The sequence below is a fragment of the Protopterus annectens genome, chromosome 7.part0, assembly GCF_019279795.1.
Source record: "Protopterus annectens isolate FY-2018-M chromosome 7.part0, PAN1.0, whole genome shotgun sequence".
Taxonomy (NCBI): Eukaryota; Metazoa; Chordata; order Ceratodontiformes; family Protopteridae; genus Protopterus; species Protopterus annectens.
The window spans coordinates 427,046,394-427,072,550 of record NC_056739.1 but is presented as its reverse complement, the minus strand read 5'-3'; the positions used below and the strand labels follow the sequence as shown (position 1 = coordinate 427,072,550).

General features: G+C 44.2%; 1 protein-coding gene across 1 annotated transcript in view; it reads right to left on the bottom strand.

Moving 5' to 3' along the window:
• The window catches only part of SENP3 (SUMO specific peptidase 3), a gene marked incomplete in the record, with an annotated part of 457,641 nt that overhangs the window by 268,153 nt on the left and 163,331 nt on the right, over positions 1-26,157 (bottom strand). Inside the window, 1 exon segment of the mRNA XM_044077008.1 lies at positions 15,747-16,997. Coding sequence (XP_043932943.1) covers positions 15,747-16,992 — 1,246 coding nt within the window.

Sequence of the window (26,157 nt, the reverse complement as noted above, 5' to 3'; positions counted from 1 at the left end):
TGGATCTAATGTCCAAGGACGATACACTGCATGACACCACAAAGAGGGGAACTACACTCCACGAGACCAGAAGGGAGCAATGAGGATCACAAAGCTCCCCAGCCGTTGAGCTTTCTGTATGAATTTTGGAATGAGAGGAGTGGGGGATAAACATACAGAAGACCGGAAGGCCAAACATGAATTAGAGATTTTTCTGGGAGGCTCCCCCAGACGGGGATTCACAGTGAAAAACTCACTGCACTTAGCGTTGGAAGGACAGGCGAAGAGATGGCAGCAAGGCTGACCCCACTTTATAAAGACCTGTTCCGCTACTGAAGGATCCAGAGACCATATGCACATGGGTCTCCAGGGCAGACCACGTGCCTTGGACTGTCATTCGCATGCAATGCCCCCTCACCCAATTAGGGAGGCGTTTGTGGCCATAGGGGTGGGAAGGATAAATGGGTGACCTAGGAAAAGGTCTAAGGATTGAAGCCAACAGAGAAGCGAATCCCTGCAGGACGAGACAAACTGGATGGGACAACAGCAAATCTAGTAGGGACCACTACACTGCCAAGATCCATAGGAAAACCCTCATATGCAGAAGAGCCATGGGAATGAGGATGATCGTGGCCGCCAAGGACCCCAAAGCCCTAAGAACAGAGTCCATAGGGGGATACTGGGTCTAGACGATGTACATTATATGTCTGAGCGATTGAAGTCTGTCCAGAGTTAGGGAAACCTTGCTCAGACTGGGGTCTAACCAAGCCCCAATGAAATCTAGAACTTGAACAGGATAGGGATTTGAGATTTATGGTTATTCTCAGGTGATGGGCAGTCTAGAAAAGGAGATCACTGGCTTGACAGAGTCAATGCCTGGAGGGAGCAGAAAGGAGCCAATCATCCAGGTAGGAAAATATCTGGAATCCCTGCAGCCACATGTGAGCAGCCACCACTGCCTTCACTTTGGTGAACATCTTTGAGATGGTGGCGAGACCAAAGGGTAACGCTCTGAACTGGTAATGATTGGCCACCAGCTGGAAGTAGAGGAACCTCCAAGAGCACCTGCCCATTTTGATGCGGTAGTAAACATCCTGAAAGTTCACAGAGCACATCCAGTTTTTCTGCAAGAAGGGAAGAATGGACTGAAGTGACCATCCAGAACTTTGTCTTGGCAACTGACAGGTTTAGGCTTGACAGATCCAGAATGGGTCTCAAGGTCCCCCCCCTTTCTTTGGCACCAAGAACAACCTGAAATAGATGCCTGATCTGGGGGGGGGGAATAGGCAGGATGACTCGTTCTTCAAGCAGCTTTGGGATTTCCGGTGCGGGCTCCTCCCACTGCACAGGAAAGTACAGTTTTGTACCTACCATAAATGTAGATGTTCGAAGATCCACATTGCTGCAGTCCTTACACTTGGGTAGTCCGCTGTCCTCAGTCGGCCCGAATATCAAAGTATAAGGCTGACGTCGGTCAGGGCGCATTTGACTGACGTCAGGACGTCAGGGTACAAATGCGCATGACCGGCGTCATATCCTCAGTCTTTTCTTGCCCCAGATGTCAGAAGACCCTAAAAATAAAGGTCAAAACCAAAAGACAGCAAACAACCAACCAACCACCCTTGCACTAACTATATGTACAATATATACAATATACACAAAACGTACAACCCAACCCACACAACCACCTCTAACTACAGAGGGGAAGGAGGGAGGGTAAATTGGACTGCAGCAATGTGGATCTTCGAACATCTACATTTATGGTAGGTACAAAACTGTACTATGTTCTTCATCTCACATTGCTGCAGTCCTTAGACTTGGGTAGAATCCCAAAGCAGAGTTAAGGGAGGATGGCTAACTACAAGGAAGCAGGAGCTGCCAAAATGCCCTGCAAAACAGCAGTGGCAAAACCAGCCCTGGACTTAGAGTAAAGTGGCATGTGATAATGCCTAGAGAAAGTATGCATAGAACTCCAAGTAGCTGCCTCCAAAATATCTTTGGTTGCTACTCCCCGTAAAAAAGCTGTTGAAGTGGCAGTAGCCCTAGTGGAATGAGGCCTAATCCCAGCTGGAATTTCCTTGCCATGATGGGAATAACAGAAAGCAATGCAAAACCCAATCCACTTAGAAATAGTTTGTTTTGATACAGGCTTGCCCTGAGAACTCAAAGCAAAAGAAACAAACAACTGCTGAGACTGCCTGAACCCTTTAGTTCTGTCCAAATAATAACGCAACTGCCTGTGGACATCTAAAGTGTGCAAAATCTTTTCCCCTTTATTTTGGGGATTTGCATAAAAAGTAGGCAAATGAATAGTTTGGTTTAAAGCCACACTAGAAACCACCTTAGGCATAAAGGAAGGATTAGTACGTAATGATACCCTATCCTTATGGAAAATCAAGAAAGGCTCAACCGCCATAAGGGCCTGTAATTCAGAAACCCTTCTTGCAGAGGTAATGGCCAACAAAAAAGCAGTCTTCCATGATAAATATTTCAACTCAGCAGTAGCCGCAGGCTCAAAAGGTTGTAGAGTGAGTTTCTCCAACACAAAATTGAGATCCCAAGCAGGAGTAGGAGCTCTTCGTGGGGGTCTTATATTCTTTGCCCCTCTAAGAAATTGCTTGAACAAAGGATGAGAAAACAATGGTGGGTCACAATCATAGTGAGCCGAAATTGCTGCAGCATGAACCTTAATAGAAGAGAAAGACAAACCTTTGTCCAGTAACTCAGTAAGATATTGAAGAGCCGCACTCAAATCAGGCTCAGAAACATCAAAATCTTTTGCTGCACTCCAAATTAAAAATCTCTTCCATTTATCTGCGTACACTTTCCTTGTACTAGGCCTTCTGGCTTCCAAAATCACATTCAAAACTTGTTGTGGAAGTTGAGACCCTCTATGGTTCAAAACAGAATATGCCAGGCTGTTAGGTGCAGAGAGTGAAGTTTGACATTCAGCAAATGGCTGTCCTCCTGTGACAACAGGTGTGGAATCGAAGGCAAAGGCCATGGAGGTTTCCGTACCAGACTTCTCAGTAATGGGTACCAGTGCTGTCGAGGCCAATCTGGAGCTATTAAAATCATCCTTGGCTTGTCCTGTCTGACCTTTAGAAGTACCTTTGGGAGGAGAGGCAGAGGAGGAAAGGCATACACATGAAGATTGCTCCAATTGAAAGAAAGAGCATCCACTTTCCAAGCTGTGGGATGAAACCTTTTTGTGCAATACTTTGGCAGCTGATGGTTTAGTGGAGAAGCGAACAGATCTATGTCTGGAGTTCCCCATGACACTGTCAATTTCTGAAATACATGAGGATCCAATTTCCACTCGTGGGGATCCATAATTCGTCTGCTCAACACATCTGCTAAGGAGTTCTGTGCTCCTGGCAGAAACCTTGCCTGAAGATTGAGCTGTAAACTGAGAGCAGTCTCCCACAAAATCATTGCTTGCCTGCATAGGGGATAAGCATCCGTTCCCCCTTGCTTGTTGATGTACCACATGACAGTTGTGTTGTCTGTTAGAATCAACACCTGCCCTGGAAGAAGTAATTCCTTGAAAGCAATTAATGCAAACTGGACTGCTAACATCTCCTTCATGTTGATATGTAGATGTTGTAGTCTGACAGGCCACTTGTTTTGTATCCACTTTCCATTTAGATGAGCTCCCCAAGCTTTGTCTGAGGCATCTGTCGTTAAAATCTGACTCTCCTCTGGCCGGGTCACAGAGAGTCCCTTGTTTAGGTGACATTCCTGAGCCCACCACAAAAATTCCTTTTGAATGCAAGGTATTATTTGAATGACAGTGTCCAGATCCTGGCAGTGCTGTGTCCATACATTTTTGAGATACCATTGTAGCTTCCTCATATGCAGTTTGGCATTGGGAAGCACCAGAATACAAGATGCCATGAACCCTAAGGCTTGAAGGACTGTCCTTGCAGTCAGCCCGGACTGATGAGATAGTTGATGGAAGTAAAGGGATAGAGACTTTTGTTTGTCCGGGGTCAAAAAGGCCATCTGGGTAGCTGTATTCAGTCTCACACCCAGAAAGCACATGTCTTGAGAGGGTACTAGACTGGACTTTATTTCGTTCACAGAATACCCTAGGCATCTTAGCACTGCTATCACATATTCCAAATGATGAAGAAGCTCTTCTCTTCCTTGAGCCAGAATTAGGCAGTCGTCCAAATAAGGATAGATCTGTATTCCTTTTAGTCTGAAGAAAGCTATCACTGGAGCCAGAACTTTCGTGAACACTCTGGGCGCAGTAGATAAGCCAAAGGGCAATGCAGAGAACTGATAGTGAGAAGTCCCAGCTCGAAAGCGCAGATACTTTCTGCAACTTAGTCTGATAGGAACATGAAGGTAAGCCTCCTTGAGATCCAAAGTTACCATCCAATGATCTTTGCCCAGCAGAGGTAAAAGCTGCTGCAACGTCAACATTTTGAACTTGGGAATGTCCAGATAAGTGTTGAGGATAGATAAATCCAAAATTGGTCTCCACGTGTTCCCCTTCTTTGGTACTAGGAACAGGCGAGAATAAAATCCTAGGCCCACTTCTGGCAGAGGGACCGGCTGTATGGCCCCTAGTTGGAGCAACAGAGAAACCTGTTTGTGAGCCTCTATTCTTTGTTGAGGAGGAACGTCTGGCATGCCTTTGAAAGGAGGCAAGGTATGGAAATAAAACCTGTAGCCGTGGTGTATGATATCCAATACCCATCTGTCCCGGGTAATTAAACTCCAATTTTCTTTGAAAAGTGCCAACCTTCCTCCCAAAGGTGCTGCCAGACGAGCAGGCTCTGGCAGCTGAAAAGGTAGGTCATTGGGTCTGCTTACGAAAGGACTGACCCCTGCCCTCACCCGAAGCCTGTGCAGGAGAACTTCCTGTTCTAGGCCTGAAAGAGCCCTCGGCCCTGCCCTTACCACGTCTAGATCTACCCCTAGACTGTGAATCATAAGAAGGATACGTCCACCCTTTAGTAGGCCAATTTCTACTAAACTTTGGAGGCTGGACCTGCAAAAAATCTTTAACAGTCTGCATAGACTTAGCCTTGTCTTCCATTTTCTTTAAAACTGTCTCAACAGGAGGACCAAACAACACGTCAGATTGTAAAGGAGCATCTAAAATCCTTGTTTTAACATGGTCAGACAAAGTCTGATCCCTCAGCCAGGCGTGCCTGCGAAGAACTGACCCAGTGGCAGCCACCCTAGACGAGGCCTGTACAGCATCAAAACCACATTGCAAAGAATGCTTACCCACCTGTTCAGAAACATGCACTAAATCTTGCAACTCCTTACAATCAATACCTACTGCCAGAGCATCAACCTTAGACTTCAATTGTGAAAGGAGATAATTTTGGTATTTCAACATGTGAAACTGGCAATTCAGAGCCCTCATAGCAAGAGTGGAAGAAGTATAGACTTTCTTTCCCCATCTATCCAAGGCCCTAGCCTCCTTGTCTGCAGGCACCGGATTCTTAACAACAGAAGCCTTAACACCTTTAGGCCCCTGGCTAACCGTTTCTGGGTCTGCCCTAGGACTCTTAAAAAGATATTTATGAGCTTCAGGCACCCTGTAATACCTATCCGGCTTAACAGGAGCAGGAGGCAAAGAATCAGGATTAAGAGAAGCTTCTGTAAAAACATCTTCCACTACATCCAAAACAGGAGGTATAGCCAAAGGCCTATGCTGGGGTAAAAACAGAAATTCCCTAAGCCTTTTCCTGGAATCAGAGAAGTCCTGACCTTCCCACTTAAAATGCACCCTCATGGAATGAAGAGTTTCTGAAAAAGAAAAATCCTCAGGAGGAGTAGCAGAAGGAGTAGAATCATCCACATCAGAATCAGAATAAGGAGAGTACTCCTGCAAGTCTTCAGCCGAAGACTCTGAAACATCTGAAGCCTGCTCAAAACCCCCCAGCTCAGGCTCCACCCCAGGTCTCTTATCAGGAGGGGGGCATAGAACCCCTAATCAAAGTAATCAAATCTTCTGCCATTTTAAGCATATGCTTCTTGGGCACAGTACCTGAAGAGCTAGGGGTAACACCAACTGAAGCTAAACCTGGCCTGCCCTGGGGAAGCCTTTGAAACAGAAGGAGAGGGTCTAGCCACCTTAGGAAGGGAGGGAGTATAGTAACAGAAGAAGCCCTCTCAGCTTGACTAGTCTCCTGAGAGGCCACATCTTGCAATAATAAGGTCTCACCCTGGGAACACAAAGAAACCTCCGGTGGAGCCACCGGCTCCACCGACACCTCTAAAGAACCGGCGTCTGGTACAGGCGGTTCTTCTAACCTAGGCTTAACTGCCTTGTCCTTGCGCTTGAAGAAGCGGGCGGAGCATCCGACGGCATTTTATAGTTGCACCGCTTCCCAAAGACTAACCTTGCACAATCCAACCTACTCTTTATAGTGCGTTTATTAAATCTAGCACAAGAGCGACAGCCAACAACGTCGTGCTCAGGCCCTAAGCAAGGAATACACAAAGTATGATAATCTCTATGCGGTATCCGTTTCCCACAAGAAATGCAATTATTAACTTTTTCTGACATCCGGTAAATGATTGAGGCAAGAAAAAACTAAAATATTCCCCAACGGGGTACTTAGCCAACTTTGAACTCGGTCTGAAACTTCTAAATCGAAAAATCTCAGAACGCCAACCGGCACTTGCAATACTGCTTCTGCATCGGACCATGCGGCAAAAAAGACTGAGGATATGACGCCGGTCATGCGCATTTGTACCCTGACGTCCTGACGTCAGTCAAATGCGCCCTGACCGACGTCAGCCTTATACTTTGATATTCGGGCCGACTGAGGACAGCGGACTACCCAAGTGTAAGGACTGCAGCAATGTGAGATGAAGAACATCGTCTGGGGAGGTGTTTGGGCAGAATTTGCATTTGAATGAAGGGAATGGAGTATCCTCTAGATGTGATCTGCAACACCCAACGGTAGTATGTGATAGGACTCCCAGGCTGTTGGGTGCAGCAAAAGCTGTCCCCGACTGTCTCCAAAGACTAGCAGTCGGGCAACCCTTCACGGCTGCTGTGCGGATCTGTCTGGGAAGGAATGCAGAGACCCCCGATTCCTCAGACCCCCTCTGCCGTGAGGACAGCATCTGTCATATCCCCCCCTGGAGGAGTGCGAATCCTGAGCATCTTGGGGAATAGCCCCGACACTTCCAGAACAACATCATCTTCACCCCACGCCGATTCCTGGAAAAGGATAACTGTGGAGGTGAGAAGCGGATCCCGACAGCAAACAAGGTCCGTCTTTCTCGCTCTGAACTAACATGTTTCGTACCGTTTTTCCAAGCAGGTGGACCCATCATAAGGGGCATTTATAAAAGATGCCTTGAAGTATTCTGAGAATGCACAAAGCTGGAGCCAGGCATGATACCTGATGACAACATCTGTGCCAGCCATCCTACAGACACTTTCAGTAGCATGTGAGAGGAGTCTCATAGGTGTTAGAAATGGAAGTGAAGGTGGCCATACAGGAGGAGAATACCACCTTCTCCTCCGCCATGTACCCTGGGGCAGACTTAGCGACCTGACTAGGTCCCGCTGAAATCTGATCACATGCGCCATATAGCTCAGTGCACGTAGGACAAACGTGGCTGAAGCGTAGACCCACTTCCCAAAATGGTCAATGGTCTGAGGCTCTCAGTCCAGGGAATGAACAGTTTAGCGCCCCTGAGCAAGCTCTTTATTGGTGGCTGCTGCAACCACCATGGCATCAACTGGGACACTTAGACCAATGTGGTTAGTCAGGAGGCACACTTAGGATGCTTTCGGAGGACCACTTCCTGGGCCTATCCTGGTCTTTTTGCTTGTGCTTCTCCCAGTCTCCGGTCCTCTTAGTCCTAGAGGCAAGGAAGGTGGAAGAAACAGAAGTGGAAGCAGAGGCCTCCCGAGAAAGGTGGAGGAAGGAGGCCCTTCAGGATCAATCTGTTCCTCCTGTCGATGAATGCATGGCGGTTGAATCCCACACGGATCAGACAGGAAATGTCTAGGTGGAGGACCCCTAGAAAAAAACACACACTTGCTTGGGAGGGGAGGGGGGGTTGCCATTGTGTCGGAAGCACACACACACACACACACACGTAAAGAAAAAAATCAAAGAAAGAGGGGCCTCTTTTTCGGAAGGTTTAGAGGACCAACACCTGAGCGCAAGTAGGTAAGGATGAATTTAGAAGTAAAAAGGGTCTCAGAGAGACAAAAAGAAGATAACAGAGAAATGTCATTTACCTACCAGAAACCTGGAACAACTGCCCACAATGCTAGCTAGACGGCGGGAAATGAGATCTGAGGGGAGGGGGAGACAGGGGAATTATGGGTAGTGGAGGAGCTTGCAGCTCTGATGCGATGCTGGAAAATGTGGCCAAGTTGGATCCGTATCGAATCCATATTCCCACATGTTGAAGATCAAATGAAAACTTCAGATCAATTTCTAGCACCTCAGCCAACAGCCTTTCAAGAGTTGAAAAACATAAGCCTTAAATACACCAATTAAATCATTTAAACAATTAAAAAATTATACAATTAAAACAAACCCAGTCAATATGTTAAATTATTTTCCAGTTGCATTTTACATTTAATCCAACAGGTGTCAGTGTTCCATACTTAGTTTCTTTCTAAAGCACTTTATTCTTCAGGATCATAGCATTATGAAATCAAAATAATACATCACCATCCAACTTCCACTCACGAAATACAAAAAACACAAGCCAAATGAGAAATTAACACTCTGTCAGCGTTAATTTCTTATTTGGATTGTGGTTTTTGTATTTCATAGCATTATGAACTCTTTCTAAAATAGTACCCTGTAAACTACTATCTCCCCCCACCAATGAATAAAATGCATTGCCTAAGGACTCTCAATCTTTGTTTTTAGTGTCCCTCAGATGTTCCTGTAGTCTAACTTTGAAAGCTCTCTTGCTTTCCCCCACATAGAAAAGACCATAAAAGAGTATCGCAAAGTATAAATAATGTCTTCAGTATTATAAATAATGTCTTCAGTATTATAAATAATGTCTTCAGTATTACAACTAAACACCCCTAGGTGTATACCCATTATTAATTCTAGTGGAACCTCCTCGCACTTCAATTGGTTTTACAAAGCTGCCTTGCTACTGAAACAGTTTAACAAGCTGCAATGTCCCCAAGTTGAAAACATGTAAATATTCTTGCTGAACTACCTAGTATACGACTGTTTGGCAGTATATAGTTAGCTGGTACCAGCTCCAATTCCCTGACTACATCCACAGGAGGCCACATAGGGCCACACAGTACTTTTGCAAATGCAGAAATTTCTCTACTACTGAAAACAAGTAATCTGACCAGAGAAGTTTGTGGCGCTGAGTCAAGATCTAATGAATCATTCTCAAAAGCATACACAAATGCCTTATTACAGGAAGAATGTCCATCACTTTCAGTTCTGCAGTACACAGAAAATCTAACTTTTTTAAGGCATAAGAAGACTATTACTTCCCCTCACACAAAGAGCATCTGTATGAAAAGAAAGCTTTTCCCTCAAGGACACATCTTTTTGCAGACAAAAAAATAAGGACTGATCACTGCTGACGTCAAAGCCAAAGGGAGAAAAACATCTGAGCCAAAAACAGCCAAGTCATCCTCCTTGCCAGCATCTTAGTGTTGCGAGTTTTCCGAGGACAATTCTCTCCCCCCCCCCTCATAGTGGAGGAGCTTCCCTAGAGGCAGAAGGCATGCCCATAGGGTAGGGTGGGCTGCAATACATAAATCCTTTACTATGTTACAATCTCTGACAAAATGCTGACAGTCTAACAGGAGAAGCTTTGAAACAGGCATGTTGCAGGGTGGATGATTCAGGCATCAGGCCTGCTGTTTGCAGCACATGCAGCTGAGTTACTTTAGTTTATCCTTCAACAAGGAAAAAGTGATTTCCTCTTCAGAGCCCATATGGTTCCAACCAAAAAGTACCAGAATATCCAATGAGTGAAGTGTAGCTTCTGAATTGGGAATTACAAGCTGACCATCCCATCCGCAAGTACTTGGGAAATGCAACCAAATGCATCATGACAAATGGATTCCAAACCGCCTGGTAAGGCAAATACCCACATCACAGTCTTGGCATCTAAAGGGGTACTGGCAGTTGACAAAAAAAGTAGGAAATATTCCAGGTGGAGTGCTGTACAACTGAAGGCATCACAAAGGTCTCATTGCTCAATGTCTTCAGAATAGGTGGCTCTTAACTTGCCCATTTTCTTTTTACGTTTAAATATTCAGCCCATGTTTTCTCTAAAAATAGTGGTAGCCACCCTCGACATAATGCTAGACTGTTTTTATCCTCCTGAAAATCACTCAATTATAAGCGTCCGCTTTAAGACTTTTACCAAATGAAGCACAATGCTTATACTCTTGCTTTGAGATTCCCCACAGAAGAGACACCGAAGTTGGAACAGCTTCAATAGTATTTGTCTGCTATAAGCATGCTAACCCTGCCTTGGCATTTCAGTGTTGAAAACATCACTAACGCTCTGTGAAAGACAGACATTCTACTTGGGTACTCACTACAGTCTTAAAATCACTTGGATGATGCACTGGACTGACCCTACAATCATTCAAGCAGCAGAGAGATGGTGCAGGTATTCCATCTCTTTACACTGCATTACATCCTTCTCACAGTAGTGAAATAAAAAGAAACTAGCCCTGTGAAAGGGATATTAAAAGCTATAGAAGCCAGGCCAAATGTTCAGATACTGACCTATCCATATTATGCTATTCTGTAGTGATCCTTAAGACGAACACTGCAGATTTAAGCAAGCAAATCAGCACATCAGTGCAGTTTTTTTTTTTTTTTTTTTTTACCTCTTTGTCCTACGATATGCAGCAAGTCCAGTCTGTCTACTGCATCATTTCATTGAAAATACACTGCATTTTCACCAAGGTTTTGCTATGCAATGATCACTGATCCCCAAACATGTCAGTCACTGCCCCAGTATAATGACAGAAGTCTCTGTGCATGATTGTTTGGCTTAATATACTTTTGAAACCCACATTAGGGCTTTGAAACTACACACTGCCTCCTCTATCCAACTGCCTTAAACAATGGATACACTAATAGAAACATACTGTTACTTTAAAAAGTTAATTTTCTTTGAGTCTAGTAGTAAAGACCTACAGGCTGCTGGAACAGAAGGGTTAAAGAACCACCACACAGACAGACTCAAAATGTTTATTTCACCATGGTTTGGTGTTTCCTACATTTTAATACCACTCGGACTATTTACAGGTTTTTAAATGTTTTTTTATACATAATTTCGCAGTCTGACCAGATTGGGCTTGGCATCTTGAATTAATTCTGATAATTTGATCTGCCTCTAGGTATCCCAGAATGCAGTGCTAGTCTGTGTGTGTGTGTGTATATATATATATATATATATATATATATATATATTTAAGCTCCTGTCACTGCATTGATTTTTACATGCATACACTATCTTTGTCAGTTTTAAGTAACACTTCTCATTCAGGGACTACTTTATATATATATATATATAAAAAAAAAAAAAAAAAAAACATCTGTGCTGTGACAGAGACCTGGTTCAAGGCTCCAGAGAGCACCTCTGCATTACCAAGCTATAATTCATACCACACCTTTCGGCCACCTAACCTGGACTGAAACACTAAAGGTGGAGGCGTGTCCATATTCATTAAAGATATCCACACCTCCAGGCTAGTTGCTCAGCATAATGCAGCCGAGATTATCCAAGTGCAACTAACTCTGGGCAAGACCGCAATCCAAATTGTAACTTGCTACAGATCCCCCACCATATCCCAGGATTCCCACTCCTCATTTCTTGATACAATGGAAAATATTAGGGTACAACCCAACATCCTAATAATGGGCGATTTCAACTACCCCACCATTAACTGGGAAAACTACTTGTGTACTAACTCTTTTGCTCAATGTTTTCTGGAATTCATAAAATCCAACGCCTTGGGATCAACTTATCCACACCCCCAACAGGGGTAGGGATATCCTAGACCTGGTCATTACCAACATGGGCGACCAGTGTTCCACATCAGAGATCAATTCCTTGTTGGGCAGATCAGACCACAAGCTAATCAGCCTAGACATCCACATCCCAGCCCCCTTTAATGAAACCACCGTAAAAAAAATTCTCCAAAGCCAACTTCATGCTTAAGACAGAAGTGGTAAACTTCACGACACCCATGCAGACGGACAATAGAGGTACGACTGCTGAATCCTACACAAATGCACTTTATAAGCACTTAAACGAGTGCATGGATCGTGCTATCCCTAACAGAACCAAGACGCGCCTCCAAATAAAGGAAGCCAATCTGGTGGTCCGCTGCCATAAACAAACTCTACAACAGAAGAAACTGTTGCAAGAGAGCAAAATCCCATGACTAGAACTCCCTGGTCAGCCTCAGTAAGAAGCAGAGTTCCCTCATAAAATCCTCCAAAGCTAGTTATGAAAACAAAATTGCCACTGATTCTAAAGACAACCACAAAGCATTCTATAGCTAGGTCAGGAATCTCAATGGCAACACTCAGATCTGCTCAGAGTTGCAGCACAATGGCACTAAATATACAGAACCAACTGATATTGCCAACATCCTGTCAGATGGGCCCTTTAGGAGGTGGGGGTTAGCACTAAACCTCTCTCTATACCAGAAGAATGCAAAGTTCCTGTAATCACGGCTGCACAGGTAAATCCCACCCTCTCCAAAGCCAAGAACACAGCATTCATGGGACCTGACAACATCCCAGGCTGCGTTCTACATGAACTACAGAATGAACTGGCACCCCACCTAAACACCATGTTCAATCATAGGCTCAACCTCAGGCTTTGCGCCATTGAATGGCGCACAGTGACCGTTATCCCACTCCACAAAGGGGGGGGCACCACAGACCACAGGAACTACCGCCCCATTAGCCTAACGAGCCTGGTCTGCAAGGCCATGGAACGTATCAACATGGAACTTATAAACAAAGACATTGTTAATCTCCAAACTCTGGACCCCACCCAGTTCGGGTTTGTAAAAGGCAGACTGTCTCCTAAACCTGACAGCTTCTTTGAAGCAGTCACCAAAGCTGTAGATGAGGGTAAGGTGGTTCACACAGCCTATCTAGAGCTCGCCAAGGGTTTTGACACCATCCCCAACTCTGGAATTATAAACTCATTAAACTAGGTATAAATCCCTATGTCACAAGATGGGTTGCCAACTGGATCACTGACAGAACCCACGCTATGAAAGTAGCAGACTCCAAATCAGAGTTCAGACCAGTGACAAGTGGAGTAACACAGGGTTCAGTCCTGGGTCCTCTCCTGTTTGGCATCTACTTTTCTGAAGTACAGGCTAAGTGCAGGCTAACACAGAAGTTCTTTGGCTAACTAAGTTCACAGATGGCTGCAAACTAGGAGCCATAACAAACTCCTAACGATGTTGACATCCTACAAAAGGGCCTCACTGAGACAGATGCCTGGTGTCAAAGCCATGGCCTCGAAAAGTGCACTGTAATCCCCTTTGGTAAAAACTCTGTACCCATGAGCTACCAAATAGGTGGTAGTCTACTCAACACTAAAAAAGTGTGATAAGAAACCTTGGGACACAGTTGGACAGTAGTCTCTCCTCTGACAATCACATTGCCACAGTAGTCAGGAAATCCTTCTACGTGGCACACATCAGAAAAGGTTTCTCACCCAGGAAAAAAGGAGCCATTGTTCCCCTCTACTCGTCACTCATTAGACCCATTATAGAGTAAATCGTCCTTTGGATATGTACCTCACAAGACATCTACAACAACTGGAAAGGCCGCAGAAATACCTCAAGACATCTACAACAACTGGAAAGGCCACAGAAATACCTCACAAAAAGAATTACCGGCCTCAAACAGATGCCCTAAGCAGACGGTCTCAAAAAACTCTAGCTTTACTCCTTCACATACCGCCTGCTCCAAGGCAATCTCTGCCCAACATACAAAGCTATGGCCAAACCCAGAGCTGTTGGACATGCTGCACTTAAAGAAATCCCAATCACTCCGAGCTACACGCTCTAGGGACCTAAACCTTGTCACCACAATAAACAGAACATGCTGGAGGGATAGATTCCCATCCCAGAGAATTACCATACTCTGGAACAAACTACCTATCTATATCAAACAAAGCTCCTCATGAGCACTCAAGAAAAATATTGATGATTGGATGGGAAATAGGTGATTGGATGGGAAATAGGAAATTCACCCCAGGATTCACCTCTGTGGCTCTGCTCGGCAGGGACACAGGAAAATAATTTTCTTGGGTAGTGAAAGCCAGGGTATCTTTTTGGCTAGGCTCGTATAGGCCCTAGGGTCGATAGCCTAGTACCTACCTATGAACAAACAGTGCAAATGCCACAAAACAGACTTTCAAAGTGCTTTTTACTGCTGCTTCTTTTTAGAATGGCTAAACTGCAGTCTTTTGTGAAGCCTAAATTGTACTAGTTAGACTCATCTCCCCATCCCCTTTCACACCTATCTTCCCTAGCTGTCAAAGTGCTAAGGGTAATTTGAGCTATTACCTGCTGTGATTGACAGCTCACAGCAGGAGACTTGACTCATGTACTGTTTCCTTGTTCTAACCTTTACTTTCTGTATGGGTAGGGGAAGGACCAGGGAGCTGTGACATCACAGCATGGGTGGGTTTTTAGGACAGTAGTGGTGATGTTAGCTTGGGGAGGGAAATGGCCAGAAAACTACCTGTATTCGGTGGCCTTGATGACATCAGTGAATTGGAGACTGCAGCATGGGCAAGACAAAAGTCTTTTGAAAGTGAAACCACCACAGTACTGTAAGTTACTGTTCTGAGAGTCAATTTAAAATATTTTAAATGCTGTTTTTTATTCATAGCAGGGACAGTAAATGGGCAGAAAAAAAGACAGAAGTTGAGCATTTAATAACAATCCCACTGTTGCCCTTTAAAGGACCAGTGTTATCCAGTCACATGCCTACATAACTTCATATTATACCACAGCTAAGCAGTATTTTGTGAAAAAAAGATACACTCACTTAACACCCAAAATGACTGTATAATTAAGACACTTTGGACACAGCTCATCTCTCTTGAAGTATCCCATAAAATGTTGCAGTCCCTCCACCCCCTTCCCCATTCGGTAACCCAAGCCATTTATGCCTCACTACAAAGTCAAGAGAACACCAGGTCTTTCTGGGGACAACATACTGTTACGTGTGCACATTTTCCAAAATTTGGACCAGAATACCAAACAATCTTAAAATTTCAATCCCAATTCTGATGAACTGACAGATCTATAGGTGACAGAAGGGCTTTTCTCAGGCACAGTGGTCCCCCTTCTTCTGCAGAAGCTACACAGTGAAAACCCAAAATTCACTTACCTAGAACTAAAACCATAAACCATATCCTACTCTCCAAGGTAGTAAAGAAAAGGTTAACTAAAGAAAATCTTCCAAAATTCTAAATCAACCTTATAAAATACCCTGAAACTACACTTAGTCGCTTTATGATCTCACACGTCACAACTGAAAACACTAAAAATATATGTCCTTAAGCATACATGTAACTAGCTACTCAAAACACAATACACTGCAGACATTTTTTTTTACATAACCTACAGGGGGGGAAAAAGGTGTAAACACTTTAAAAGGTATTTTGGAGTATCAATACACTACAACTAACAGCAAGGCAGCCAAGACACTAGAAAGTTCATTTCTCGCAAGACTAGTAATTAAGAAAGTTAGCAGCAAAAGTATTCTTACCAGGAATCTCACACTCCATAGTCCGTTCATTCGTGTTAGACTTTAGGGTTAAGGTATCAGCCAAAAAATCTGTATGAAGATCGTCTGCAGAGTTGTTAATATCATCATCTTCAGTGCAATCCTTTTCAAAGTTCACTCGCTGCAATTCAGTGTATTGAACAAAAGATTGCGACTCATCCTCAGACATAAGTGGCCCCAACAAACCTGAACAGGGCTGCTTGTTGGCCCCACCCATATGGTCCACATTATTCAAAGGCTGAGCAAGCAAGGCAAAGGCAACATTAGACTGGTACCCAGAACTCTCCAACCTATCCACTGAAACCTTAGAGCCCATATCAATGCAATGCAGCCCTTGCATTTCTCCAAGACTGCTTTTGTCACTACCCAATGGATATGAGAAAGAACCACAGTTGGACACAGTTTGCTGTGTAGCACTTCCCACAGAATTCAGAAGATAAGGAGGCTTTTCAGTGACCAAACCACTGCCAAGCTCATGGTCAGTTGTACTTGGAGGCTGCAGGCTTCTGCAGGCCTGGAGGCTGCTAATGCATGCCTTCTTTGGCAAAGGCTCTTCAACAGCCAGCACATGCTCTGGCTCAGAACTTGGAGACAAAGAAACGGAAGGATAAGCTCGTTTATAACTCATTCGCTGCAGGTGACGTCTCCGGTTCCTAGCTCCCAACCTACCCCTCAACTTCCACCGGAATGTTACAAGAGAGAACTTTGATGACAGAAGCCCTTGCAGCAGTCTACTTCTCCTATTTCTCCTCATCTGCTTCATTTTTGAAATTCTATAGGGCCTGGATAAGGCAGCATCTCTCAGTCCAGCAGAATTACTCACAAATGCAGACTTGTCTGTGACATCATTTGTTAAGGACCAACAGCTATTAGTCTGCTTTGGATGAGTTCCATCAAGGCTCACCTTTTCTGGCACAATGGGATCATCCCATGCATCACTGTCTTCCCTGCAGAAAGATTCATTGTAGGTAGGATGTCCTTCCTTCAAACTGTTTTGCTCCTTCAAACTGTTACATTCATCCATCCTCAAACATTTGCTTTGCTTCAGCAGCTCCTCTGCAGCAGCATATGTTCTGGAAGTCACACTTTCACAAGGATTCCACCCCTTGACTAGTCTCACCTTGTCCCTGCGAGTCTGCATGTCCGTTTTCTGAAGAGGGTAACAGTTATTGTCAGATTTCCAAGGATGGGCTTTCCAGTACTTCCTGCTTTCAATGCGTTCCTTCATCTTGCCTTAAAAGAAAAAGAAAAAAATACAGATTAGAATTTCTGCTCAACAGCAAAATGCAGTGCACCCTGAAGGCAGCCTGGCCTACAGAAATGTTCCAATTTTGGCTTTCCTTTCAATGTTGCCACATAAGCTGCACCACAGACATGGACAATTAAAAAAAAAAAAAAAAAAAAAAAAAAGAAAAAGGGAGGGGGTGCAGCATCTTTTCCTATGAGTGCTCGTGTAAGCATAATAATTGGCAAAGACTTGTATGTACACAATACTTTAGACAGACTGAACTGCTGAAAGAAACACTTCAAAAAAATTCTGGATACTAAATGATTAAAAATTCATTACACACGTCAACTAAGAAAGAGTATCCAAACAAGCTTCTCTGCTTCAACCTCATCTGGTGTGCCAATTCAGATTCTAAAAGTAACCGGGTATCATGATTTAGCAATGTGTAGCCAAGCAGGTTCCCATTCCCCTCCATGAGGCTTGGAAAAAGAGTACATGCTCTCAGGCTACCACATATACCACATGTTTAACAGTAAAGACTTACTTAAAAATTATCACGCAGTACATATTTTAATATATAGTTCAATTAAGAACTCAGATAATTCGCAAAATGTCTGCTGTAAATTATGCAGTCCTGAAAATGAAGCAGAGGAGTCAAAACACAGAATGCGTATGCAGGACAATAGCAAATAGCAAAGCTTCCCCAGGCTATTCATTCCACCCTTTATGCCCATAATGCTCTGCATCAGGACTTTCTTCCTCCGGATCTCTGAAGTTGAAGACCAGCTTCTAGACTGAACTAGAAGGGGAAGGAAGGAAGTTAAAGCTAGCATGGATGGAACTACATCACCAAGGGAGTACACATCTAACTTTTGTAAACGGTAGCAGGAAACAGTCCCAAGCTCATCCTTCTGGGCAATCTTCTTGAAAGGAACATATCCTTTAGGAATGTTGGGATCACAATGTGGACCACATAGTTTCTGGACAATCACCTACAGCTGCATTACTGAAAAATACTTAGGAAGTACAGTTGTGTACACTTATCATAATTGTAGATGTTAGAGTGTACTCATTGTTGCAGTCATCACATTTGGGTTATCTGCCTACAGGTGGCCCTCAGCCGGCCTGAAAACCAGAGTCTTTGGATTTCTGCATCAGATGCTGTCGCTTCTTCCATGACGTCAGGGGTATAAAAACATGCAGCAGACACCATTACATCAGTTTTTCTTGCGCCAGATGTCAGGTGCTCCCAAAATAGGAAGCAATTACATGGTATGCAATACCCCCAGCAAAAACAAATACCAATGACATAAGATATGCCAGACCAAAAAAAAAAAAAAAACAGGACAGAAATCAAGAGAAGTCAGGGGGCTGGAGGGTAACCAGGACTTCGACAGTGAATACACTCCACATCTACATTTATGGTAAGTGTACACAACTGTACTATGTTAGTTTCACTGTTGCAGTCATCACATTTGGGTTGATTCCCACAGCTACGGAAGGGTGGAGGTAGTTATGAAGCACTGGGGCTGGCAATCAGGCCCTGTAAAGACTGCTGTGGCAAATCCAGCTCTGAATTTAGAAAATACAGGCAAGTGGTAGTGCTGGTGAAAGTGTGCACAGAGCTCCAGGTTGCAACTTCCAGGATGTCCCTGGTATGGACTCCCCTGAGAAATGCTGTAGAGGTAGACGTAAGCCCTAGTGGAATGAGTTCTTATCCCCTGTGGGGTAGGTTTCCCATGGTGCTTGTAGCAGAAATGGATTCAGTGTGCTATCCATTTAGAAATGGCTTGCTTTGAAATGGCCTTGCCCTCTGCCCCTGCAGCAAAGTGGACTAGCAGCTGATCAGATTTTGAGAGGCTTAGTCCTGTCCAGATATAGAACCCAAGCTGCCTGTGCATGTCCAGCGAATGGAGGATCCTTTTCCCCTTTATTCAGAGGATTAGGAAAAAAGGTTGGCAAATGAATTGACTGGTTTAAAGCCACACTGGACACCACCTTGGGCATAAAAGATGGGTTAGTCCTGAGGGAAACCCTGTCTGCATTGAAAATAATGAAGAGTTCCACTGCCATAAGGGCCTGCAATTCAAACACACTTCTTGCTGAAGTGACGGCTAAAAGTAAAGTTATTTTCCATGAGAGGAATTTTAACTCTGCTGTGGCCACAGGTTCAAAGGGCTGAAGTGTGAGCTTTTCTAATACAAATTTAAGGTCCCAGGCTGGAGTGGGAGCTCTCCTGGGGCGGGTCTTAAATTTTTGGCTCCTCTCAGGAACTGTTTTACCAGAGGATGAGAGAAGAGGGATGGGCTCAGTATTATAATGAGCTGAGATGGCAGAGGCATGAATCTTAATTAAAGAGAAGGACAGGTCTTTGTGGAGCATTTCTGTTAAGTAATCTAGTATAGGAGGTAACTGGGCACAGTTGTGTCCATTCCCTAAGAGTGGCTCAGGAACAGTATTTTTTCCTTTTTTCCGAATAGGATTTTCTAGTACTAGGTCTCCTTGCATCAAGAATGACATCCAGCACCTGCTTACTGAGGGCTGCTGGTGTTGAATTCAGGGGATTAGCCAGGCTGCAAGGTTCAGGGTCTGTAGCTGAGGGTGCAGAATCTGGCCTGCTTACTGGGACAGCAGGGAAGGAGTCTGAGGCAGGTGCCATGGTTGTAGCACTGTCACACTGCGCAAAAGTGGGTACCAGTGCTGGCGTGGCCAGTCTGGCGCAATCAAGATTGTCCTTGGCTTGTCCTGTTTGATTTTTAATACAACCTTCAACATGAGAAATAAGTTAATTAGCTGTATGTACCTAGGAGCTTTTCTCCCCGGGCCTCTACTGAAAATGGACATGTATCCAGTTAGACTAGCCCGGTAAACAAATGTAAAATAAAATAAAATAATAAAATAAATAAATGAGTGGCAGAGGGGGAAAGGCATAGACTGATGGGCTTTCCCAGGTGAAGGACAGGGCATCCACTTTCCAAGCTTGGCTGTGGGGAGTTCTGGTGCAATATTTGCTCGATTGATAGTTCTGAGGGGAAGCAAAAATGTCCACCTCTGGTGTCCCCCACCTGTTCCTCAAAAAGCTTGAATATTTTGGGTTCTAGTTTCCACTCATGTGGGTCCATGGGATTTCTGCTCAAGGCGTCTGCCAGTGAATTTAGTTTGCCTGGCAGGAACTGAGCTTTTAAGTGCACTTGGTTGCTCAAGGCTGTGTTCCACAGAGCCGTGGGTAGGAATGGGTCCACCCCCCCCCCTGCTTGTTTATGTACCACATAACTGTGGTGTTGTCTGTCTTTACCAATAGTTGTCTTGGAAGAATAAGGCCTTTGAAGGCTGTCAGAGCATTCTGTACAGCTAACATTTCTTTTTGATTGATAAGTAGGTGCATTTGCTTTGGGTTCCACTTGCCCTGAATGTATTGCCCTGCCACATGAGCCTCCCATGCATAGTCTGATGCGTCTGTCAGGGTTTGGGTGGCAGGGGTTAGAGTGAAAGGGAGTCCCTTTGTTGTGGTTGCTGGCCTCTGCCCACCAAAGGAACTCTGTCCTTAGGCAAGGAATGATAGGGATCATAGTTTCCAGGTCCTGAGAATGTTGACAGACTTTTTAGCTATCACTGAACTTTCCTCATATGCAGTCTTGCATAAGAAATTAGAATGCAAGAGGCCGTGATTTTTCTTGCAGATAGCCAGGTTTTGGTGGCCAGTAGATAGAAATAGTTTGTCAAACGAATTTCTTTGTAGTGAGGAATGCCATCTGGGAAGTTGTGTTCAAGCTTGCGCCCAGGAATACAAACTGTTGGCTGGGTACCAGTTGTGATTTCTTTTCGTTGGTGTACCCCAGTGAAGTTAGACGTCTCTTTACAAATGCCAGGTGCTGAAGTAGCAATTTCTGTCGGCCTGAATCAGGCAATCGTCCAAGTATGGGTAAATCTGAATTCCTCTCTGCCTGCAATATGCAATGGCTGGAGCTAGGCACTTTGTGAATACCCTGGGCACAGTAGATTAGCCAAAGGGAACTGCACTGAACTGATGGTGCATAGAGCCTGCTCTGAAGCGTAGATACTTCCTGCAAGATTCCATTATGGGTATGTGCAGATAAGCTTCTTTTAAATCTAGGGTTGCTAGCCAGGAGTCCTTGGCTAGCATAGGAAGTAGCTGTTGGAGAGTTAGAATTTTGGAACCACCAAAAAGGTGTCGAGAATAGACAGATCCAGGAGAGGACGCCAAGAGTTTTCTTTTCTGGGGACCAGAAACAGTCTGGAGTAAAAACCATGTCCCCTTTGTTCTGCTGGGACAGGTGGAATAGCCTTGATACTGAGAAGAGAAAGTACTTGCTTTTGGGCCTCTGCCCACTGGTTTGGGGGGAGGTCTGGCCATCCGCTTAGGGATGGGAGTGAGTGGAACTGGAATCTGTATCCCTGGGAAACAATGTTTAAGACCCATTTGTCTTGGGGAATGTATCGCCAGTTTTTGGCATGCAGTGCAAGTTTCCCTCCTAATGGTCCAAGTAATAGGGCAAGGCTTGGAAGAGTCAAGGATAAGTCATTGGCAATTTTACCACAGGATGTAGGCTTACTACTCCCAGTTTTGGACATGGGAGCACTCCATTGCTTAGATCTGTACATAATCTGAGACAAGTCTTGGTGGTCTGCTGCCCCTGGGTTTGGACTGAAGGCCTGGAAGGGACTGAAAAATACCAGCTTTTTGAAGGCCAATGCCTACTTAAATCTAGGTGGCTGTACTTGCAAAAAATCTTTAACAGTTTGTATAAATTTAGCTTTCTCCTCCATTCCTTTGAGGACTACTTCTGCTTCATTACCAAATAGATGCTCTTGACTTAAATGGTACATCCAGTAATTTTGCTTTGACATGATCTATGGTGCATCCAGTAATTTTGATTTGACATGATCTGGCAAGTTCTGTTCCTTAAGTCAAGCACGTCTTCCAAGAACAGACCCAGTGACAGCAGCCCTGCAAGAAGCTTCTAAAGCATCAAACCGACATTGCAAAGTATGTTTACCAACTTGGTTAACAGAATGCATTAACTCTTGTAAATCTTTGTGTTCTGCACAATCAGGAATCAAACAACATTTTTGTTTAATTAGCTCCATAATATGCTGCTGATACTTTAACATATGTAAGTGGTAATTTAAAGCCCTGATGGCAAGCGTAGCAGAGGTGTAAACCTTTTTCCCCCCATCTGTCTAATGCCCTGAAACCCTTGTCTGAAGGGGTAGGATTTTTGGCAGTTGTAGCCTTAATGCCTTCAGGTCCCTGGGAAATGGTCTCTATTTCCGCAGTAGGATTCCTAAAAAGGAATTTGTGGGAGTCAGGCACTCTATAGTACCCATCAGGTTTCCTGGGAGCTGGAGGCAAGGTATCAGGGGTAAGGCTGGATTCCAGGAAGACATCTACAATTTCCAGAACAGGAGGGATAGCTAGAGGTCTGTGCTGAGGCAAGCTTAAAAATTCCCAAAGTCTCTTTTTGGACTGGGAGTAGTCCTGGCTCTCTCAGCGGAAATGCTCTTTAAGGGTGTGCAGGGTTTCAAAGGAAAAATCCTCTGGAGGGGAAACAGAGGGAATGGAATAATCTGCATCAGAATCTTCATGGGTAGATAAGGGTAAGTCCCGGAAATCAGAAGGATCACAGTAATCAGATACCTGATCAGAAAAATCAGAAGGAAAATCAGTTCGGAGTCTTTTTGAGGGGCAAGGCCGACTTCCCCTAATTAAAGTAATGAGGTCCTCAGCCATTCTAATAATTTGTTTTTGTGGCATGTGGGCCTTAGAATGAGCTTTGGTCATCGGTTTCCTAGGCGTAGTGCGAACTTTAGGCTTGAGAAATCCGGTATTTTTAGTTTGAAAAAAGAAGTTGTCGGTTTAATATGAAAATCTGAAGGCCTGAAAATGCCCTCAGAAGCCAGTGCCTACACAGCGGCTCCAGACCCATCCAAGGTAGAGACATCCACAGGTTCCATAGTCGAAGAAGCATCTCGCGGCATACCGGACTCAATGGGTCTCAGTAGAGGCCTGCGAATCTGTAGAAGCAGGTATCGGGAGCTGCAAACGCACCTCACTGAGTACCGGAGAAATGGCGACTAGCTTAACGTTAGCATCATTGGCAGCCTTGGACCTATGTGATCTGTCCTTATCCTTTCATTTTTTTCGGAAGATCGGTAGTCGGATGTTTTACCGAAGTCATTTCGGAGTACGGAGATAGAGAGTGAAAGAATTTAGCTACAAAAGTAACCAGACGACTAATAGCTTGGGCGAACAAGGCACAAAACAGACAGCGGGGGACATCGCGGTCTGGGCCTAAACAAGTGATGCAGTAAAAATTAAAATCTCTGAGAGATATTTGCTTTCCACAGGCAAGACAATTATTATTTTCTGACATCTGTTAGCGCAAGAAAAAAGATCCCCAATGGGGGAAAAGGTCTGAAACTTGAAAAACGAAAATTTCAGGAGTCGGCCGACCGGCACTTGTGAACTGCTTCAGGCACTGCATGGCAAGAAACACCGATGTAATGGCGTCAGCTGCATGTTTTATACCCCTAATGACCTGACGTCATGGAAGAAGCAACAGCATCGGATGCAGAAATCCCAAGACTCTGGTATTCAGGCCGGCTGAGGGCTACCTGCAGGCAGATAACCGAAATGTGATGAATGCAACAGTGAAACAATGAAAAACATCCACTGCTCTGGCATAACGTGCTCTGGGGACAGAAAAATTTAATACAGTCTCTAAGACATTTTACTTTAGAAATATTGGACACTGCAACAATTTTTATAAAATACATAAAAACTCATCTCTCCAAGGGGGTTCTATTCTGTTAGAATAAACAATTAATCAACTGAACTTCTACACTATGTAGTGAACATTCTCTACAGAACCAGTTTAGACAAAATAATGAAACCGAGACTGCCTCTGATTGAGGTTTGTTGCAGTGGCTACTTTCGATACACAAGACACACAACAACCTACTTTTCTGGAAAAAATAAATAAAAATGACAAGACATGAACTTTTTAAATCGTTCTAGCTGAAGCTGTGGTTATTGCTACAAGGAAAATGGTCTTCCAAGACAAAAACTTTAATTCCGAAGATGCTGCTTCAAAATGGCAGTACAGTCTGTTTCTGCATTATAAAATAAATCTCAAGGTGGAAATTTTTCTGTAAATCAGAGGCCTAACACAGAAAGTACACTTCAAACGTTTCCTAAGGAGTTAATGTCTTTTGGCTTCTCCAAGTCTGCAAAACTATTCTGAAGTAACAGCAACAAACTTAATCAGTAACCAAAACACATGTAAAAGTCAGAGACCGACCATCCAGAAATGCAGAAACACAGAAAAGATACAGTCCTTGAGTGAAAGCTCAAATTCAAAACGCTGCCATTTACATTGATAAGTTTGCCTAACACTTTGTCTCTGTGTTGAATTGGTTGTAGATCCTTGGTCATTAGAAGTGGCATAATGACAAGGTCAGAAGTAGGGAGTCAAGGTCCAGGCATGAGTTGCTGATCAGAAGGGGCAATATAGGGCTCAGAAGGGCCGGGGGGGTTCCTTCTATTAGAAGGGTTCCAAGTGGGGTTGGGTGGACCACAACTACTGAGGTCAAAAATGAACTATGAATTTAAGAATCAGAAGAAACAGAGAAAAATTTGAGACACCTGTGGTCCAACACCTCAAGCATGAAGCAAGCCTGGTATATCCCCCTATCTGGCTGGGAAAATTAGGGAACTACTGCTGCAGCACTGACCATCAAATGTGACAGCAAACACATTACAGTAAGGCTTCACCCAGTAGTGGAGCAAATTCCATTCAAGGCTGGACTGCGAAACTACTTGTGTAGCGTCTGGAGGCCACAGCTGAACCTATTGGTTAGCGAGATGGCCTTCCTAGGAATATAATTTGCAATAAAAAAAGCACACACAACTTGGAGCTGGGGAAGAGGTAGGAACAAGCTCTTCAGTACTTGTTAGTCAAACCTCTGCTATGTCTGTGTGGACGACAACTGCACATAAAATCAGAACTACCCTCATCATAACAATTCATACATGCAATGGCCTCCTGTGACCAGAAATTTTATCATCTTGACCTAAATGTCCTCCATCTACACATCCTAGGGTAAAAAAAAAAACAGTAACAGCCACTTGAGTGCAACAGTGAGAAAGGGGCTCCCATTCACATCGCTGGGTATCTGAAGCCACCCACCAAAGGTTCCTTGCAAACATTAAATATTCTGATCTCATGGAAACCACAGTATCCTGTAAATGCAAATGCTGAACTCCTATGGTCCAGTGTCAAACCATCAAGTGAAAGTGCACGGAAAAGTGTACAATCAGAAAGTGTCATCCACTCTAGAACCCTGTGGCAAACAAGGGCTGTAACAGACTGAACACTTGTTGACCGGGAAAGTCCAATTAGGACAGAGCCCATTTTCGCTAGACGTCCAGGGAGAAATGCTCTAAACTCATATCTTTGGATTGTGGAAGGAAACTCTAGTACCAGGAGGAAACCCATGCGAACGCAGGGAGAACATGCAAACTCTGCACAGAAGGCACCCCCAGCTGAGAATCGAACTGGAGAACCTCTTCCTGTGAGGTGACAACGTTAACTGCTGCACCACTGCGCCACCCTGCAATTGAAAATTTATTATGCAGTGAACAAGCAACCAAAAAAGGTTCACTGTCCGGGGGCAGACATACTTTGAAATGCATTGTGTCCAAGGAACACCCTACGAAAATTTGTCATGTTCAACACAATCTCGAAGTATAAGAAAACAATTTTCAGGGAGTTCCCTGAAGCATTAAGTCTACAAGAGAACGCCAGGAAGATCAGAGAAAAAACCTTCACATCTTGCAGCCTCTGGTTCACTGCAACCACACCCATAAATCTGTTAAACACCCTGAGGACGGAGTAAGGTCACATGAAAAATCCCCACAATGATGGAAGCTTGCTTTTACTAAGAAGTGTAATTACCTTGTGGACTCCTTCACAACCTTTATGTGAAGTTAGGCATACTGCAGGTCCAAACACATCCAGTCTCCCAAAAAACATGGAAAGGTGCATTGCACTGTGACCATATAAAGGTATCCTTTGTAATTAATATATATTAGGCCACTCAAACTGACAACAGGCCTAAGGGTTTTCATTTTCTTGGTTACTA